The 20,489-nt window shown below is 39.9% G+C and overlaps 1 protein-coding gene across 4 annotated transcripts in view; it reads left to right on the top strand.

The window, feature by feature from the left end:
- The window catches only part of LOC122541510 (membrane-bound glycerophospholipid O-acyltransferase 2-like), a 127,553-nt gene that overhangs the window by 36,267 nt on the left and 70,797 nt on the right, over positions 1–20,489 (top strand). For 3 of the 4 annotated variants that reach the window (XM_043678334.2, XM_087977896.1, XM_087977900.1), the window contains exon 2: positions 19,795–19,940. In XM_043678334.2, coding sequence (XP_043534269.1) covers positions 19,795–19,940 — 146 coding nt within the window. Of the gene's footprint in view, positions 1–2,965; positions 3,093–19,794; positions 19,941–20,489 lie in introns of those variants that run through there. The other variant, XM_043678343.2, reaches the window with a different exon arrangement.

The raw sequence follows: 20,489 nt of genomic DNA, 5'->3' as shown, positions 1-20,489 counted from the left end.
GGGAACAGTTTATTCTCTTTATCAGTTTTGTTCTGAGAGAGTCTGCATGAATTTATGAATGAAAAGTTGTGCATGACAAATTTGCTGGAATCTGGAGGATGTAATTAGTTGAATGGATAATGGGAGTCAGTGGATGGGTTTATTTGGAACTTCAGAAAGCTTTTGTTAAAGGCCCATATAAGAGATTAATGTGCAAAATTAAAATACATGGGATTGGAAGTCATGTACTGAAATGATTTGAAAACTGATTCAACTGTGGCGGACAGGAAGCAAACAGATCTTTTACCTAATAAACAGTGAGCATATTATACAGATTGTTCAGCTATAATGCATGATTCGTTAATGCGAATTTGCTATAACGTGATTGTTCAACAGGAGAATTTATAATAGGAAGTAAGGAAATAGCTGAGAAACTGGTGTATTTCACAGGAAAATACAATAACATCTACCAGAACCAGCGGACCAGTGAGAATGGGAAACAGTTTTTTAAAAAAAAATAAGTCAGCAGCACTGGAGAAATTAATGGGATTGGAAGCTGATGGATCCCCTAGACCTGCTGAACGTCAGTTTGTTGGTAGAAGATAATGTGGATCAATGGTGGTTACCTTCAGAGTCAACAGAATTTGGTCTGGGTTCCATCAGATTGGGGGAAAATGTAATCCCACTATGAAAGAAAGGAGAAACAACATAGAAAACTATTGATGTGTCAGCTAACATCATAGTGTTATGGCATGAAAACAGATCCTTCAGTCCACCTTGTCCTTGTTGACCAGGTATCCTAAAATAAAATAGTCCCAGACACTTTTGGGGGGGTGGGGAATAAAATTATGGTATGATTTGGGCAGAGCCAAAAAAATATTGAAAGGGAAATCATGTTTGGCAAACCTGTTTCAAGATGCTGCTAGCAGAATGAACAGGAGGGAATCAGTGAATGTGGTATACTTTGGATTTTTAGAAGGCTTTTAATGAGGTCCCACATAAGAGGTTATCAAATTAAACCAAAAAGCAGATTACATGGATTTTGAATTGGTTAATAGGCTAAGAAAATTTGAGTTGAAGAGAAAGGGTCGATTTCAAGTTAAGATTGTAGTGGGGTAATATGTGGAGTGCTTGGGTTCCAGCTATTCACAATTTACATAAATAATTTCATTGGGATAAAATGTAACAACTCCAAGTTTGTTGAAGCAAAAATAAATTGAAAAGTGAGTTGTGAAGAGGATGCAAAAGAGCTTCTATGGGATCAAAACAAGCTAACTGAGCAAGAACATGAAAAAATGGAATATAATTTGGAAAAATGTGAAGACATTTGAAATAACTCGAGGGGCCTGTGTCCTGTCACCAAGACATCCTTTGTTTCGATGTGGAGAGTTCCTGGCAGTGATCGAGCTCTGAATGAACAGGATGTCTGACATTCCTGTTCTTCTCTGTCAGCCAGGGCATCCTGATTGGGGCTGTTAATCTGGACAAAACAAGAAACTTGTCCCTCCCCCTCTGAGTTTGACAACATAGACTGATTTCTAAGACACCACTGTTTACTTCAGCCACTTTCCTTTTATGCATGCCAATAACATCTGACAATCTGTTTTTATATTCCTTTCCAATAAATGCTCATTCTATTGTTTCCCTCTTTTAAAATCAACTTTTTGTCCTTTTATTGATTTATAATGCACTCCCAATCCTTCAGTTTACGAAAATTCTTTATAACATTGTAAGCTTCTTCCCTTTTTAATGCTGTTCTTAACTGTTGTAGCTAGCTACAGAAAGTTCTTCCTTTTTGTTTTAATGAAATGTGTATATATGTTGAAAAGTTCTAAGATCTAAACAAATTATTCAGTTATATTGAGTAGGCAAAAGCTTGTTCGATGGAATGCAGCAGTTTTTAATTGCTACCTGAGGGATTTAGAGTGTGCTGCTTGATCAATGTAAAAACATATTAATAGAAACGTAATACTGGAGATATACATTTTTATTTCTAGCATAAATCACTCAAATAAGAATACAACTTTCCCTTCAATAAAACTTAGCGGCAGAGGACTTCATCAGTCACACCGTCAGCTGACTATTAGGACGTCATAGTGATCATGATAATACAGTAAACATCAAGTATTTAAGGTGTATAGTTCATAAAAGTGCCGCTTAAAACAAAGTTTGTTATATAATGTGAGCTTCTCCACTTTGTCATGAAGAATAGAGGAGTTGAAAACTCAATGGAGAAAGACTGCAGATAACTACAGCACAGAGGGATTTGGGAGCTCTCATATATAATGCAGAAGGCATTATACCAAGTTCAGGTAATGGGAAAGGCAAAAGGAATGTTAGCCTTTATTTCAAAATGAATATTAGAAGTTATAGCATTAAGCATTGAGCATAGGGAAGTCTTGTGAAGACTACGAGGTATTAATTAGAACACACCTAGAATACTGTGAACAGTTTTTTGGTCCTTTTTTTTTGTCTAAGGAACAATATATTGACTCCCATTGGAGACAGCCCAGAGAAGGTTCGCTGGGTTGATCCTGAGTATGGAGCAATCCTCTCAAGAGGAGAGGTTGAATAGGTTGGTCGTGCACTTGTTGCAGTTTGCAGTTTTGAAGAATTATTGTAACATGCGAGATTCTTAAGGGTCTTGACATTGTTTCACTTTGTAAGAGAGTCTAAGACCAGAGGACATAATTTCAGAGTAAGAAGTTGCTTTGTTAGGACCGACATGAGGAATTTCTTCTGAGGACTGAATCTGTGGAATTCTTTACTGCAGTGGGCTATAAAGGATGCATTGTTAAAAATATTCAAGGGTGCGATAGAGCTTTTTTAAAATCCAAGATTGCTGTGGAAAAGGCAAAGTACATAATTGAATGGTAGAACAGATTTGACAGGCTGAATGGCCTACTTCTACTCCTGTCTTTTATGGTCTATGTTGCTGTGTCTTCATTGTCATCAGATCTAAATCCTGGAACTCCTTCTTTAACAGTGCTGTGGGTGTATCTATACCAATGGACTGCAGTGGCTCAAAAGGGCATTTCACCATTGCGTTAAGGAGAGTTGTGGATGGGCAATAAATATTGGACTCTGAACCCCACATCTTCTGAATGAATTTGGTGAGATAAAAATCATCCCAATTTCTGTATCTCTGTCACTGAGAGGGGGTGTGAAAGATTGGAGATGAAATCATTTACAAGGTTGGGAGGTGTAGGTTTTTTAAATTGAGGCTATTGATGGCAGATTTGAAAAAAAAACCCTTTTGTAATATCACCTTACATGATGTCAAGGATGGTAAGCAAGTTAGGAAAGGGTGTATTTGTAGATCAGCATGAGCTCCGGGAAAGGAAAGGAAATGGGATTAGTTCAAGATTAGGGAATGAGAGGGACCTTTGGAAGTTTGGCCTGGTGGGCTAGTGAAAAGAAGGAATGAAGCAGGGTCAGCTGATTAAATGGTCTCGATTGGAGGGACAGAAGTTCATGAGCTTTAAATATCTGCATAAGAAGTGTTCTTACTTCAGCTGAAGCTATGATCTCACAATTGAGGCTGAATAGAGTCATTGTAAGTTTTCTGTTTTTCTACTGCAAGTTGAAAATGTCATTGAAATTCTGTTCTCCATTCCTAATGAGACGTTTATTAATGGATTTGAAAACTTATGACTTTGTTATTATCTCTAAGCAATGGCTCCTAATTGCAATTAGTGAAGTATAACTAACCCCACTGATCCGGGAATTCAGAAACATTATTTGTTGAGAATGTTTTTAGAAGAGGGCCATGTAATACTCAGAATTTTCACTTACGGTGCTGCAACTAGCTATGAAAATGATTGTGATGGCCCTTGTCGTTTTTCTAATGGTACTGTCTGTACTGAAGATGTTTCAGTGAGAGGACAGCACAAGACAGGGAGAAAGGCAAGATGGATGATGAGAAGAAAAATCAGCTGTCAAAAATAATAGCCTTTTGCACTGGTATTACATCGCTAATCTTTGAGAAAGAAGTTGGTCTGTTTTGTCGTGGTAACAGAGTGTTAGTAATGCTAATCCCCAATCAACTGGGATCACCCTCTTTCCTCAATGTCATCAGCATCATTTTAGGACACTAAAGAAACATTGGTGAAACAGGAATTTGGATAAAGAAAACAATTTCTTTAACACTTTTTTTGTTGCGTATTTTTATGTCTCTGGTACATTTAAATTCAATTTTCACACCTTCAAACGCCTTGGTACCAAGCATTTTAGACTGAAGAGATGGTAGAGCATTGTACACTTTTCCATGTGCACATGTACAATTGGAGGTGTGCATATTCTTGTTGAATGTTTGTTTGTATCTTGGATTAATGAAAAATATCAGTTGATACTAAGATTGAATAATTTTAAACTTTAGTTTGTTTAGATTAGATTAGATTAAATTAGATTACCTACAGTGTGGAAACAGGCTCTTCGGCCCAACAAGTCCACACCGACCCTATAAAGAGTAACCCACCCAGACCCATTTCCCTCTGACTGATGCACCTAATGCTATGGGCACTTTAGCATGGCCAATTCACCTGACCTGCACATCTTTGGATTGTGGGAGGAAACCGGAGCACCTGCAGGAAACCCATGCAGACACTGGGAGAATGTGCAAACTCCACACACCCCTTTTTCTCGTAAAGCTGTGTACGCTTTAGATCAAAGAAAGGAAGGAAAGACCAAGTCGTCAATTGCACTATTGGTACCCTCCCTTAGTTGACTTGAGATACTGGTCTACAGTTTCTTTTCCTATGTCATAGCATGATCCTTCCTGTCAGCCCAAACTGAATATTCTCCAGTCTTGCTGCAGTTGGGCATGGACTGCTTCAGTATCTGAGAAGTCATGACCACCACCGTCGTTTTTGTTTCTTGTGCCTCCTATAGAGTCATAGATGTACAGCATGGAAACAGACCCTTTGGTCCAACTCGTCCATGCCAAACAGATATCCTAACCTAATCTAGTCCCATTTGCCATCACTTGGCCCATATCCCCCTAAACCCTTCCTATTCATATACCCATCCAGATCCCTTTTTAAATGATGTAGTTGTACCAATGTCCATCACTTCCTCTGGCAGTTTATTCCATACACTCACCACCCTATGCATGGAAAATGTTAGCTCTTAGATCCCTTTTAAATCTTTTCCCTCTCACCCTAAACCTATGTCATCTAGTTCTGGACTCCCCCACTCTAGGGGAAAGACCTTGTCTGTTTATCCTATCCATGCTCCCTCATGATTTTATAAATCTCAAAGGTCACCCCTCAGCCTCCACTCCAGGGAAAACAGCCCCAGCCTATCAGCCTCTCCCTATTGTACAAATCCTCTAACCCTGGCAACACCCTTATAAATCTTTTCTGAATCCGTTCATGTTTAACAACATCCTTCCGATAGGAGACCAGAATCGCATCCTATAATCCAAAAGTGGCCTAACCAATGTCCTGTACAGCTGCAATATGACCTCCTACTCCTATACTCAGTGCTCTGACCAACAAAGCAAAACATACCAAAAGCTTGCTTCAGTAGGAGATGAAGGTGTACTGCCTGAAATGTCGATTCCCCCCCCCCCCCCCCCCCCCCCCCACCTACTGTTTGAATGCTGCCTGACCTGCTGTGCTTTCCCAGCACCACACACTCTACTCTGATCTTCAGCATCTGCAGTCCTCGCTTTCTCATAGCTTTATTCACTATCCTATCGAACTGCGGCTCTACTTTCAGGGAACCATGAATCTGCACTCCTAGGTTTCCGTTTAGTAACGTTCCCCTGGACCTTGCCATTAAGTCCTACTCTGATTTGCTTTTCCAAAATGCATGACTCTAACCAGCAGAGAATTTTCATCCTGATTTTCGTTGACGCTAGTTTTCTTCAGCCTTCATGATGCCGCAGTCCTGCAAACGCATCCTTGCTGTCAAGATGCTGTTGCTCTCACCTCAACTCTGGAATTCAGCTTTTTTTTCTGTGCTTAAGCTATTGCTGTGAAGAGGTCAGGAGCTGATATAACCCAAACTGAGCATCGGTGAAATTATTTCTAAGCAAGTGGTGCTTGGTAGCATTATTGATGACATTATCAATAATGTCATCAATGACATTCGTGGGCGGCACGGTGGCACAGTGGTTAGCACTGCTGCCTCACAGCGCCAGAGACCCGGGTTCAATTCCCGCCTCAGGCGACTGACTGTGTGGAGTTTGCACGTTCTCCCCGTGTCTGCGTGGGTTTCCTCCGGGTGCTCCGGTTTCCTCCCACAGTCCAAAGATGTGCAGGGTCAGGTGAATTGGCCATACTAAATTGCCCATAGTGTTAGGTAAGGGGTAAATTTTTTTTAGATTAGATTAGATTACTTACAGTGTGGAAACAGGCCCTTCGGCCCAACAAGTCCACACCGACCCGCCGAAGCGTAACCCACCCATACCCCTACATTTACCCCTTTACCTAACACTACGGGCAATTTAGCATGGCCAATTCACCTGACTTGCACATCTGTGGAGTGTGGGAGGAAACCGGAGCACCCGGAGGAAACCCACGCAGACACGGGGAGAATGTGCAAACTCCACACAGTCAGTCGCCTGAGGCGGGAATTGAACCCGGGTCTCTGGCGCTGCGAGGCAGCAGTGCTAACCACTGTGCCACCGTGCCGCCCATGTCTGTGTGTGACATGTAGGGGTATGGGTGGGTTTCGCTTCGGCGGGTCGGTGTGGACTTGTTGGGCCGAAGGGCCTGTTTCCACACTGCAATCTAATCTAATCTAAATTATCAAACCAATAATATTTGTAAATTTGTTAATGCAAACTGGATGGCAACGCAAGTTGAGGATGCACGGAGGCTTCAAGCTGACTTGGGCAGGTTAAGGGAAAGGACTAGATCATGTCAGATGCAGGATAATGTGAATAAATAGAAAACAGTCAGCAAGTCTCTTTAAGTGCTGAGTGTTTGAGAAGTGCAGTGTCCAATGACTTGGGTATTCTTGTTCATGGCTGAAAATGTGTTGCTGGAAAAGCGCAGCAGGTCAGGCAGCATCCAGGGAACAGGAGTCTGAAAATAGCTGCAGCAAGCAATTAAGAAGGCAAAGTGTATGCTGACCTTCCTTTCAAGAGGATTTGACTGAAGTTGTGGTGCTGAGGTTAAATACAGCCTTGGTGAGACCTCACCTCAAGTGTTCTCTAAAGGTTTGGTTCCCGCATCTAGGCATGGATATACTTGTCATTATGGGAGTGAGTACAGTTTCACAAGAGTAATCTCTGGAATGACACAAGTGTCTCCCATTTGAGGAAATGGGATCTGTTTACCTCTGTTTTGTAGATTTGAGGGGTGACCTAATTGAAATTGACAAAATTCCAACAGGGCATGTCAGATAGCTCTAGATAAAATACTAATCCTCTTTTAACTGACTGAGTGTAAAACCAGGATATGCAATCTTAGAATAAGGGATAGGATTGAGACATGAAACTTCTTCATGCAGCATGGTGAATCTATGAAATTCTGTCCCAGAGAGCTATAGAAATTCAATCACTGAACGTGTTCAGAAATGGATAGGATTATGAGGAATAAAGATATCCAGGGGTAAGGAAGAGAGTGCAGGAAAGTGGCATTGAGATAGATTAGCAGCTATGATCTGATTGGCTGTGGAGCAGGCTGAACCGCCTACTCCCATTTCTACGTGAGCTGCTGATGCTTGCCCAATAACAACAAAATGTTTGGTGAAAGTTTAAGGCTGCAATTAATACTCATCTTTACTGTAGTAGTGGAATCAACTGATTATCTATTGTTTTTAAAACCCCAGAGCTCAGCATTGTAAAATGATATTAAAGGCAGTGGGTGATCCCTGGAGAACATTAGTGCTATTTCTATTTCAGAATGGAATTTAAACTCTAAAGATTGCACTTCATTGGTATGGCTTCTTAGTTTTGCTTTGGACACATTTTTTCTTAAACTTACTACTTTTGATAGTTACAGATGTGAAATCTGAATTGGGAAGGAACTACATTTAACCTGGTTCCATTGCTACCAATCCTTGTCTGTCTTTTTTGATACTTCTGTAATTTACTTGAGCATTGAAGTAGTTTAAGATTTATACTTGTCACTTGTGATTGACACACATCCAAGCAAGGCAGTTGAATGACAGGATTTCAGGGTTAAGAGGGGTATGGGATTAAGTGATCATGGTAATTGTGACTTGGAGCAAATATTGCATGTTCTCCATGGGGAGCTTGGGGTTATGGATATCCTCTGAGTAAGTTAGTTTTTTAATTTGCTTTAAAATCAGATTGGTAGGTGTTATTGCATTGAATGTTTTGTCAGTTGAATTTTGCAGTGAATAATACAGTGAAGAGCTTCAACTGTCACCCCAAACTGGTGCCACTTAAAATAGTTTAAGAATAAAGAGTTAAAAAGGTATAACTGAAAGAGAGTCCTCTTTCTGCCACCTGCACCATGAGTCCTGAATTGGCTCATCAGTGACACCTGCGCTACCATCCCTCCAATGCCTTGCAGTTGCCACCTCATCAGCACCAGGAGTCCCTACTCTTGGCTTGTTGCAACCAGCAATCTCTGGCTCTGCTGCCAGGCCAGGAGACCAGACTCTGGGCCTACTGCCACCATGCCAAGAGTCCCACTTCAGCTGTCCTCTGAGATGTGTCTTGCTGGCGCCACCATCTTGAAGAGTGCACTGCTGCTGTCCCCAATTGCCCGCTGCCACTGACTGCTGTGAGGTTGCTGGTACTCTGCACATTTGCTGCAGCAGTGGCTGGTTAGTTGGCAGCAAAGAAAAGAGGAACAAAAGAAAAAAATGAAAAGATGAAGAGAAGTAAAAGGAAATAAAGCAGATGGGAGTAGAATAGCCCTGGGCAAGAGCCCACACACAGCCCTGCTACTCTGTCACCATCTTGGAGATTCAGAGGTTTGTTTTTTGAGATTTAGGGATATGAGTTTAAGTTAATGATCAAGGAGCTAAATGGACTCTTGCATGGTCTAGACTAGTGTACAAATAAACAAGCTACTTACAATTTTCCCATCTTCATCTTTTTGTTCTTGGTAATAGACTCAACCAGTACAGTGACCTGTTTCAAGTATTTGCAGATGATGCTGTGCAAATCATATTGCCTGCATAACCCCCTCACCATCTCTCTCTGCATTTACTAACTTGGCTGATTTAAGTTTGGTCATTCGCACTTCTTAAAGTGGGAGCTTTGCCCAGGTAGAGCATACTTCATTTTCCTCACTGACTATTGATCTCTGTGCAATCTTTAATATTTTTCTTACCCTGCTCATTCTATAATGTCTCCTCACTATTGATAAGTTTGTGAGACTATCTTGCTTGGTTCCACACTTGGCAATAAAGTAAAAGTTATAGATCTAACAACACCTATTAGTGATTTCTCTCTTTTCCATCCCTGTACCATCACCTTGAGGGGTACATCCAAGAACTCTTCTCCAGATCAAAAGCATTGTTTTTGGTTAAATGTGATCCTCTGTCTCAGAATGAACCTGAGGCCACAATTGAGACAAGGAATGGAGAAGTGACTGGAATTAGTAGAAAGTTAGAGGATGTGGAAGAGGCCAAGTATTATAGCTTTTGTTTTCCTAATCTTTAATTGGAGTGAGGGTGCCCAAAGATGAAATGCAGGCCTTAGTTCTCATGTGTTTTGAGATATCAGAAGGATTGGGAGAACGGGTGAAACAGTCAGATTTATGCATATGTGGTATTTAACTCTTGATTTCAGATGATGCCTTCAAAGGCAAGTGCGTAGATAAGTTTAAGGGAGCAATGAGATGAAAATGGTCTGGGAACAGTAGCTTCTGGCCATAATTGCATAGGAAAAATGAAATCGGTGGATGCATTGAACTGGACCTCAGGAAAGATAGGGCAATGGAGAAATATCATGTGGTTAACCATTTCCTAAGGTTAATGACAGCCACATTGGATAAAGCACCACAATCCTAAGATATGTTATTTGTCACTTTTTGGTTATGGCTGGTTAGCACTAATTGGTCAGATTTCAATAAGCATTTGCTCTAATGTTTTGCTAAAGTTTTCCTTTCTGAAATGTCACTGTATGATGGTAGTTTGCATAGACTAAGACATCTGAGTGTTTGGTGAGGTTCTGAAAATAAGAGATTTGGATCTGCACAGAGTGAATCAGTTGCCATGTCATCTGGCATTCTGGCCAGGAAGGGAAGATGGGTGGTCAGTAGTTCATTCTAAATAGATTTCAATTGAATAAGAGGTGTGTCTTGGACACTTTAATGAGCTTGGAAGAGAGAAGTACAACTTGAGTGAGACCTTTTTCTAGGGTCAAGGCAGGAGGTACTGGAATTTGAAAAGTCATTCTCCTCCTTGGAATGTTGCAGAGTGCTTCATTGTCAAAGTCATAGAGGTTTACAGCAAGGCAACCGGCCCTTGGGCCCAACTTGTCCATGCCACTCAGTTTTCACAATGAAGCTATTCCTCTTTCAATTGACATACTTGCGTGTAACCTCTGGAAGGAATATTTACAGCCAATTTGTGAAAGCAAGAGTGCATAATATGGGATGGGGGATTTAATTAAAATGTTGTACTTGCAGGATAAGCATTAATCAGGACATTGAGATACCATATATACTCATGCAAAAGTCTGTCTCATGTAAATGTTGACCCCTTACTTTTGGTCAAAAAAGTCTTGTATTTTCTATATATCTTGCGTAAAAAGTTGACCCTATTATATCATATTATAAACCTCTTCCCATTAACCCACTTAAACAAAACCACATTCGTTCATACCAGTAACTCTACTCTTCGGTCTTTGTTTACTATGTTGCATCTCTATTCACTCATTTGTTAATTCATTCACAACTCTACTTACCGGTAGCCCATTTGGTTTACCATGGCACGTTTTGATTCACTCATTCATTCATTCACTCATTCGTCCGTCCGTCCTTCCATACTGGTACTACATCTATCGGTACTTATTGCGCTTTGGTCACTATACATCCAAACGTTAATATCGTTAAAAAGCTAATCATTTTATTTGAGTCATTGTATCTGAATAAAAGAGAGATATATTAGCTACATATACCTTTTAATTCTTTGACAAATTTGTTAATGTTGCTGAGGTTCATAACATGAGAGTAAATGGGAGGGGAATGGAAGAATGAGGCGGGCAAGTTCAAGATGCTTACACATTCAGAATTTAATGTTTGATTTTAAGAATGGCATTATTCAAGGCCATGACGATGTTGAACAGTGTGATTTTTGCAGTATTTCAATGATTCTTGTTAAATTTTCATACTGGTAAATATAAATAAAATTTACTTACTATAATTCATTCTTGTTTATCATGCTTTTATCCAGTAATTACCTTTACTATAGTTTGTTGTTTTTCTTTACCTGGGATTAGTTGAGCGATCAAATCGACTTCTGCTAGTATGGAATTTTGATCTGCAGCATGAATTTCAGCCCCTCAAAACTAGTGCCTGTGTGTTAGTTGAACCTTTAAAAATAGTTTTAAAAATTTGACTTTTACACAAATATACAGTAAATGCTTTTTCTTGATATTTCCAAAGAGTATTTTTCTGTGTGTTGATAATGGCAAGTAGCTTGTTTGATGCAAATGATGAGCTTCAAGTGAGAATTTAACCATTTTCCCCTTTGACATTGAACACCATTATCATCGCTGAATTTCCCCACTCTCAATATCCTGGGGATTACTATTGACGAGAAACAGAATTGAAACTGCCATATAAATGCAGTAGTCCTTAATTTAATGTGGTAGTTACATTCGTAAAAATCACCACATTAAGCAAAATAGTGTCCTTTCAAAGTGCTTTCACATGGGTTTTTGTAGGAAAATGCTTGGGTTATCGAGTCATAGATATGTACAACACGGAAGCGGACCATTTGGTCTGTGCTGATCACGCATCACAAATTAATGTAATCTCGTTTGCCAGCACTTGGCCCATGTCCCTCTAAACCCTACCTATTCATATACCCATCCAGATGCCTTTTTGAATGTTGTAATTGTACCAGCCTCCACCACTTTCTCTAGCAGCTCATTCCATACTCGGCCACCCACTGTGAGAAAAAGTTGCATCTTAATTTCCTTTTTAAATCTTTTCCCCTCTCTCCTTTTAACCTATGCCCTATGGTTCTGGGCTCCCCATTTTAACCCACTTCCTAAAGGGAACGTCCCTTGTCTATTTACCCTATCCATGCCCCTCGTGATTTTATAAATCTCTGTAAGCCTACTCCTCAGCATCTGAAGCTCCAAGGAAAACAGCCTCTGCCTATTCTGCCTCTCTTTAGCTCAACCATCCAACCCTGGCAACATCCTTTTAAATCTTTCTGAATCCTTTCAAGTTTCACAACATCCTTCCAATAGGAAGAAGACCAGAATTGCATGCAATATTCCAAAAGTGCCCTAGCCAATGTCCTTTTTAGCCGCAACATGTCCTCCCAATTCCTATACTCAATGCTCTGACCAATAAAGGCAAGCATACTAAACGCCGCCTTCACTAATCCTATCTACCTGCGACTCAACTTTCAAGGATCTATGAACCTGCACTCCAAGGTCTCTTGGTTCAGCAACACTTCACTCCCCATTACCTTAATATTATGTGTGTAGGTCCTGCCCTAATTTGCCTTTCCAAAATGCAGCACCTCATATTTACCTAAATTAAACTCCAGTTGCTACACCTTCGCCCAATGGCCCATCTGATCAAGATCTCATTATTCTAAGGTAACCTTTGCTGTCCACTACACCTCCAATTTACGTTCCCAGAATGATTGCCAAAAGCAGAATGTGAGCGCAAAGTTGGTTTATAAAATACCAAAATACATAAACTTGCAAAAAGAATACTTATTTTAAAACATTTCTTGCCTCCATATATGAGATGGTCTATCTTGAGGTGAAATGCTGTGAATCCTCATCCAACACACCTGCAGCTCTGGAAGGTCAGAATGCAAAAATAAATTTCTTTCCTGCAGAAGTGTCTCATATTAGTAAGGCATAATCTACAGGTGATCTGCAGCTATCGTACTATGATTCTAGTGTTAACTCTAACATAAATGAGTCCTGGGTCATGTACTGAAAAATTCAACGAACTTCTACTCTTTATAAATATATTCTATAATCACAGATATTCCCTTGTCTGGGTTCAAGTTCAGCAATTTAGATGTATTGTAGCATGCTTCTCTTACAGTGTCATGCTGTAAGAGAACAGAGCTCAGTCTCCATCTTACTAATAATTTGAAAGAATCCAAAGTTAATGTTCAAGGCTTGATGGTGGCTGTTAACATTCCAAGCTCTCTGCAAGATAAGAATTAAGAGGAGTTTTGGAAATTAAGTTGTCACTCCTCAATAAGGTAGAGTGCCAGAAATCATGCCCTGCTATTTCCAAAGTTGTCACAAAAGTTAAATAGTATGCAGCATCCCCAATTTTGCAGAACCATAATGCTTCCTGTCAATCTGGGTTTATCTCACTACTTTTCAGATATGATCATTCATAGCCTTTTGCTTGTCTACATATAGTACTTGTATTAGAACCAATGCTTTTAAAACCTGCTAGGCTGGCAAGTTTCCATATTGTGCACACAAACTGAATATTTCAGAAAGTCTGAAAATAAATGAAGTTTCAAGATGGATGGATTTGAAGTCATTTGTGTGCCCACTGACTTGAAAGTATATCTTTCTAGACATTTTCAGTCTCTCTCTCTTTTTGTCATGTTGCAATTTTATTTCTGAAAGTTAGGGAAATAAAACTGAATACAAAACTAGAAAAGATAAACTACTTTAATTTTTCCTCCCACAAAGTGTAATCCCCACAATCTTTCAGTTTTCTGGATTATTGTTGTCTGCAAATGTTTCTGCTATGAGGCATATATATTTTAATTTTTTCTGAATATTTTTCTTTTTCTGAGTATCCTAGATTTATTGCACCCTCAGTTACTTTTAAAGCTACCTTTTATTTGTTTTTATGACTGAAATATCAAATTGCATTTACCTAATGACTTTAGAATAGAAAACCAAAACAAAGTACTTCAGAGGCAGTCAGAGAACCAGTATTGAGGCAAAGCAGTAGGAATTTTTAATAGGGCTTCGAGTGTTAGCCAAAAGGATAGAATTTAAAGAAATGTGTTTTGTTCTCTGGGTTTGGTTTTTCTTAATCCAGTCTCTCTCTTTCTACCCCCCCGACCCCCGGCCCCGACTTTTAAAAAAAATTTTAATCAAATGTTTAAACATCTGGGACAAGTAGGACCTGAACTCAGGTCTCTTGTTCAGATGTAGAGATGTTACCATGGTACTACATGACCATTCTCCCCCCTTTCCAATCACCTCCTGTTGTGATATATAATATACCTGTTTTGTGTCTGCTTATTTTCTAATCTTGAGAACTCCTTTTTTAAGGAGATTGTGTGTTGATTTTCCTGTTCACAAGGGTGCAAAATGCCTTGGTTCCCATGCTGTGTTATTAGCACCTCATAGTTTCATGGAAAATTTAATTATTTTGCTTTGAAGGCTGCACGAGAATGCTTATTTCAATGAGGTGATGATATTTATTAATCTACAGCAAATTCTAACTGACTAGCTTTCATCTTCTCATCAGTGCAGCAATGAAGTGCCAGGAAATGTGCTTTAAAAACAGCAACGAAGATCCTGAAGTGGTGTGACCTGACATGGACTTTGGAGTTAATTTTGGCCAGAATCCACAGTTGCAAAATAAAGCTTAAAAATCAACAGGATAGCCATTAACTCAAAAGGAATCAAATGTTCATTATTGACCCTGTAAACTGCTCTAAGATATCTTTTAAAACTTAGCAGCTACAAAAAGGAATGTAATTGATGAATGAAGTGATGGATTTGAGGTGAGGTTAAAGGCACAGACTTGACCTTTCTACTATTGTGCTTTCAAGTTATTGCAGTCAACTAAGACTTGATGTTAACTGAGCAATTAGGACAGTACTCTGCATGCTGAACAGCATAAGCAGCAAGTGTTACACTGAGCTAAGTGATCTCACGCCTAACAGATCAGATCAAAGCTCTGTGGTCCTGCCACATCAGTCATGAATGGTAGTGGACAAGAAAACAACTTACTGGGGGAGGAGGCTCCACAAATATCCCCATCCTCAATAACAGAAGAGCCAAACACATCAGTGTGAAAGATAAGGCTGAAGCTTTTGCAGTAATTTTCAGCCAGAAGTGCCAAGTGGGTGATCCATCTCAGCGTGTCCAGTGGTCCTCAGCATTACAGATATTGCTCTTCAGCCAATTCGATTCACTTCAATTAATATCAAGAAATGATTGGAGGCACGAGGTACTGCAAAGGCTATAGACCCTGACAACATTCTGGCAATAGTACTGAAAACTTGTGCTTCAGAACTTGCTGCAGCCCTGGCCAAGCTGTTCCAGTGTAGTTACAACATTGGCATGTATGTGGAAAATTGCCCAGGTATTTCCTGTACACAAAGCAGAGCAAAACCAATTTGACCAATCACCACCACCACCACCACCCAGCCACCATCTCCATCCTCAAAACAAATCAGTAAAGTGATAGAGGGTGACATTCATAGTGCTGTCAAACAGTAGCTGCTCAGTAGTAACCTCACTGACAGTGTTTGGTTTCTGCCAGGGCTACTCCGTCTCTGACCTCATTATAGCCTTGGTTCAAACATGGACAAAAGGGCTGAATTCCAGGAGGTGAGGGGAGAGTGAGAGCCCTTGGCATCAAGGAGCCTTAGCAAAACTGGAATCAATGGGTATCCGGGCCAAACATTTCCCTGGTTGGAGTCTTAAGTGGCACATAGGAAAATTGGTCATGGTGATTGGAGGTCAGTCATCTTGGCTCCAGGACACCTTGCAGGCATTCCTCAGGGTAATGTTCTCTGCCTGCCCATCTTCAGCTGCTTCATCAGTGACTCTCCTGCTATCGTAAGTGGGGATGTTCACCAATGATTACACCGTATTCAGCACCATTCCTGACTTTGGTACTGAAGCAGTCCATGTTCAAATGCAACAAGATATGGTCATTTTCCAGGTTTGGGCTGACAAGTGGTAAGTAACATTTGTGCCCTCCGAATGCCAGGCTATGACCATCACCATGGCATTCAATGGTGTTACCATTGGTGAATCCACTACTATCAACATCCTTGACCAGAAACTCAACTGGATTCATCACATAAACACCTTGGCTACAAGACCAGATCAGAGGCTAGGAATACTGGTGAGTAACTTCCCACCTGACTTTCTAAAGACTGTGTCTACCATCTCCGGGGCACAAATTGGGAATGTGATGGAATACTCCCCACGTACTTGAATGGGTAAAGTTCCAAAAACATTACAGAAGCTTCACGCCATCGAGACCAAAGTAGTTTGCTTGGTTGGTACCACCTGCACAGCATCCACTCCTTCCACCACTAACGTTCAGCAGTAGCAGCAGTGTGTACTACCTACAAGATGTAGAAATTCGTGAAAGATCCTTAGACAGCACCTTCCAAATCCATGACCACTTCCATCGAGAAGGACAAGTGCAGCAGATAAACTAAACAGGAATACCACCTGCAAGTTCCCTTCTGAGCCACTCACCATCCTGCCTTAGAAATATATGCCCGTTTCTTCACTCGTGGATCAAAATCCTGGAATTTCCTCCCTTCAGGCATTGAGAGTCCATCTATGAATCAGGGACTGCTTTGCTTTAAGAAGGCTGCTCACCACCTTCTGAAGGCCAACTAGAAATGGCCAATGAAATGTTAACCAGCCAATTATGTCCACATCCCATGAGTGAATTTTTTTTTTAAAAAAAGGTCTGTTTTACACATGCACTGGAACCATCAAATAAGGTAGTGAAGAGTTGTGTGTGTTCGAATGCACTTCTGTCTGAGCTTTTAATTTTTTGAGTGATATTTTCGAAGGCAGCGTATAGATGAGTAAGTTATTCTGTGCCCAATGCAAGCATATACTGTTGGTCCCTGCAAAGAGTAAGAAAAGAAATTGCTGTATATTTGTTGTTTTATGGGTAGTGTCACAATTCACATGGGGGGGGAAAGTGCTGATGTCAAGCCTACTACTTGGGTTTCTGCAAATGTGAAAACTGAATTAAGCTATCAAAAACGCTCAATTTACTTAACCGTCTATCTCTGTTTAAAAGAAATACACCAAGTTTTTTGTTTTTTCAGATAATGAAAAGAAATTTTACTACAATGGCAGCTTCTGTGGGAAGAAAGCAGAGTTAACACTTTGAGTCTTGATCGTAATTGAGTTATTGGATTTGAAATGTTAACTCTGTTTTCTTCAGGCTGATCAGACTCTTCAGAATGATTCACTGTGGAATATAATTTACCTGCTCTTTCAGATTCACAAAGAAATAAATTAAAAGCACAAAAGAAAAAAAAGTAAAGACTCTGGGTCCAATCATTCAACAAACTAAATGGCTGATAATTGATTCTTCAATCTTAAGCATATCTGCATCGCAAAAGGCTCAAGAGAACAATCTGTGCAGTTTTGTGCAGAAGACTGGTGATCCAGAATGGTGTACTTCTCTTTTTGGCTATTTGTTCTTGTCCATTTCTCCATCAGGGGGCATTTAAAAGGGATTAAAAACTTCAAAGTTGTGCAATAATAAAATTAGCTAATCTTTTTTTTTCTTGCCACCAAAATAACAAACTGTTGGCAAAACTCAGCAGGTCTGGCAGCATCTGGAATGAGAAAGCAGAGTTAACATTCCAAATCCAATAACTCTATTTTAATCAAGTTTGTTTTTTTGTTTTCAGATGTCCAGCATTTGCAATTCTTTGTTTTCATTTTATGAACATAGTAACTGCTGGTAAGAAAAAAAAAGATTAGCTAATTTTATTATTGCACAATTTTGAAGTTTTTAATCCCTTTTAAATGCCCCCTCATGGAGAAATGGACAAGACCAAATAGACATAAAGGGAAGTATACCATTCTGGATCACCAGTCTTTTGCATAAAACTGCACAGATTGTTCTCTTGATCCTTTTTGACTCTTCAATCCTAATGTTATCTGCATAGCAATGATCAGTCTTTTAGTTTGTTGAATAATTGGACTCCGAATCTTTACTTTTCTCTTTTGTGCTTTTAATTTATTTCTTTGTGTTCCCGAAAGAGCAGGTAAACTATATTCCACAGTGAATCAGTCTGAACAACTTAAGAGAAATGGAATTGAGATAAATGTTGAAGCTGCCAGCTCCTGGAGATTACTCTTTTGCTTCAGTTTACATTTCCCTTGCAAGCTCTGTCTTAAGCTTCATCTGGACCATGAGGGTTGTTAACATGCAGAGCTTTCCTGAACCCCCAATACATCAAGCCAAATCATCTGGACTCTCCCAAGAATAATGTCTTGTATGCCTCACTTAGCTTTATTTTGTCTTCCCAAGTTGCAGTGAGCTTTTTCTGCATTCTCCCATTTTAAAGTGCTGCTCATTTTTGCTCCCGTGCGGTTTCTTTCATTGGGCTATAGTGACATTCCTGATGAAGGGCTTATTCCCAAAATATTGACTGTCCTGCTCCTCCGGATGCTGTCTGACCTGTGCTTTACCAGTTCCACCCTTTTCGACTGATTCTCCAGCATCTGCAGTCCTCACTTTTTCCTACAGTGAAACCTAGTGAGAGTAGTTCTACTTTGTAGGGTAACAAAGATACATGTTAGTGAATGCTCAGTGATTTTGAGAGTGTTGTTTGTGACATTGATTCAAGCTGTACTAATATTTGGGAAGATTTTGTTTTAAGAATAAAATTGAGGGAGAGACGGTAGAGACCAAAGAGTAGCAATGTGTTAAAAATGTTCTTTTATTTTCCCTAATTTTTGTGTTCTGGAGGCATATTCTCTTCAAAGAATTTCTGGGACCTACTTTATTTTTGGGTCTGTGAGCTGTTCGTTAACGTTGTGTATCATTTGCCCCAGGTTCATCTATTTTCCAGTTGATGGAATGAGTAAATTTTCAGAAAATTCTTGCTGCCATGCTTGGGGGCAATTTGGTATAAAATATTTTGGTCAGTTATGCTTGGTACCATATCCATGTCTGTCTATGGTCACCAACTCATGAAGGAACAGTGCAAAGTGTTTTCATTTGTGTTATAACTATGGATTCTTCATGTAGATTGAATACTATGCATTTTCCTTTTTTGTATTTGTTTTTATTGTCCCTGGTTCTGGACTACCTGATTATTAGGGTCATAGGATCATAGAATCCCTGCAGTATGGAAACAGGATGACCCTCTGAAGAGCATCCCACCCTGCATTTCCCATGGCCAATCCATCTAACCTCCACATCCCTGGATGCTACAAACAATTTAGCATGACCAGTTCACCTAACCTGCATATCTTTGTAGGCGGAAACCAGAGCACCTGGAGGGTGCAGACATGGGGAAAATGTACAAACTCTGCACAGTCACCTGAGTAGAATTGAACCAAGGTCCCTGGTACTGTGAGGCTGCAGTGCTAACCACGGAGCCAACATGCCACCCTCCTGCATTTATCCTATTTAGTCTTGTTAGAATTTTATGGGTTTCTGAGACTATTCTTTTATTAAATTTTACTTATTTTTCTAAATAACCTGTTCACACCTCTGGATCAGGTGGGACTTGAGCCTGGACCTCCTAGTCTAGGAATCGGGACACAACCACTGTGCCATAAGCGAGCCCTCAGCAAACTGTTAACTTCAGTGAAGACTATTGACACAATAGATTAGTTGTCCAGGTATCCAAGTTTAACAAAATGCACTTAAATTAGTGTAATTAACAAATGATCTGATATCTGACTTAATTTTTGAGATTATAATTTGTAATTCTGGTGTTTAACACTAAAACTGCTCTTTGTTTTTCTAGGTGAATTTTGTAGTGTGCCAGTTGTTTGCTTTGCTTGCAAGTGTATGGTTTCGACTTTATCTTCACCCAACTAAAACTAGCAGCTATGTCAGGCATGCTGTTGCTACACTTCTTGGACTTTACCTTGCATTGTTCTGCTTTGGGTGGTAAGTATTGCACTGAAATTTGCTTTTTTGTTTTTGGAAAAAAAGTCTTAAATGTCAAGCAAGATGTCCTTCAGCCTCCTGGGTATTTTGCATCTAAAAACTCATGTTTGCATGTAAAATGACCAGTATTTGATTTGATTTGATCAGATGTTTAGAGTCATAATTCAGTTTGGCCTTGTTTTCATTATAATATAACCACGGTGGCTTAGTGGTTAGCACTGCTGCCTCACAACGCCAGGGACCGGGCGACTGTTTGTGTGGACTGTCTGTTTGCACGTTTTCCCAGTGTCTGTGTGGATTTCCTCCCACAATCCAAAAATGTGCAGGTTAGGTGAATTTGCCACGCTAAATTGTCCATAATGTTCAGGGATGTGTGGGTTTGGTACATTAGTAAGGAATAAATGTAGAATAGTAGATTTGGGGAATAGATCTGCGTGGGTTATTCTTTGGAGGGTCAGTGTGGACTTGTTGGGCTAAATGGCTTCCAGCAGGGTTAGGATTTTTTTTGATGCCAATAAAGAACATGAATGTTTCTTTCTGACTTTCGCC

The sequence above is a fragment of the Chiloscyllium plagiosum genome, unplaced genomic scaffold, assembly GCF_037043375.1.
Source record: "Chiloscyllium plagiosum isolate Xiang-an unplaced genomic scaffold, Cpla_swu_hap1 HiC_scaffold_3, whole genome shotgun sequence".
In the NCBI taxonomy this organism is placed as follows: domain Eukaryota; kingdom Metazoa; phylum Chordata; class Chondrichthyes; order Orectolobiformes; family Hemiscylliidae; genus Chiloscyllium; species Chiloscyllium plagiosum.
Note: the sequence above shows the minus strand (reverse complement) of the source record. Positions and strands in the feature narration are given on the sequence as shown.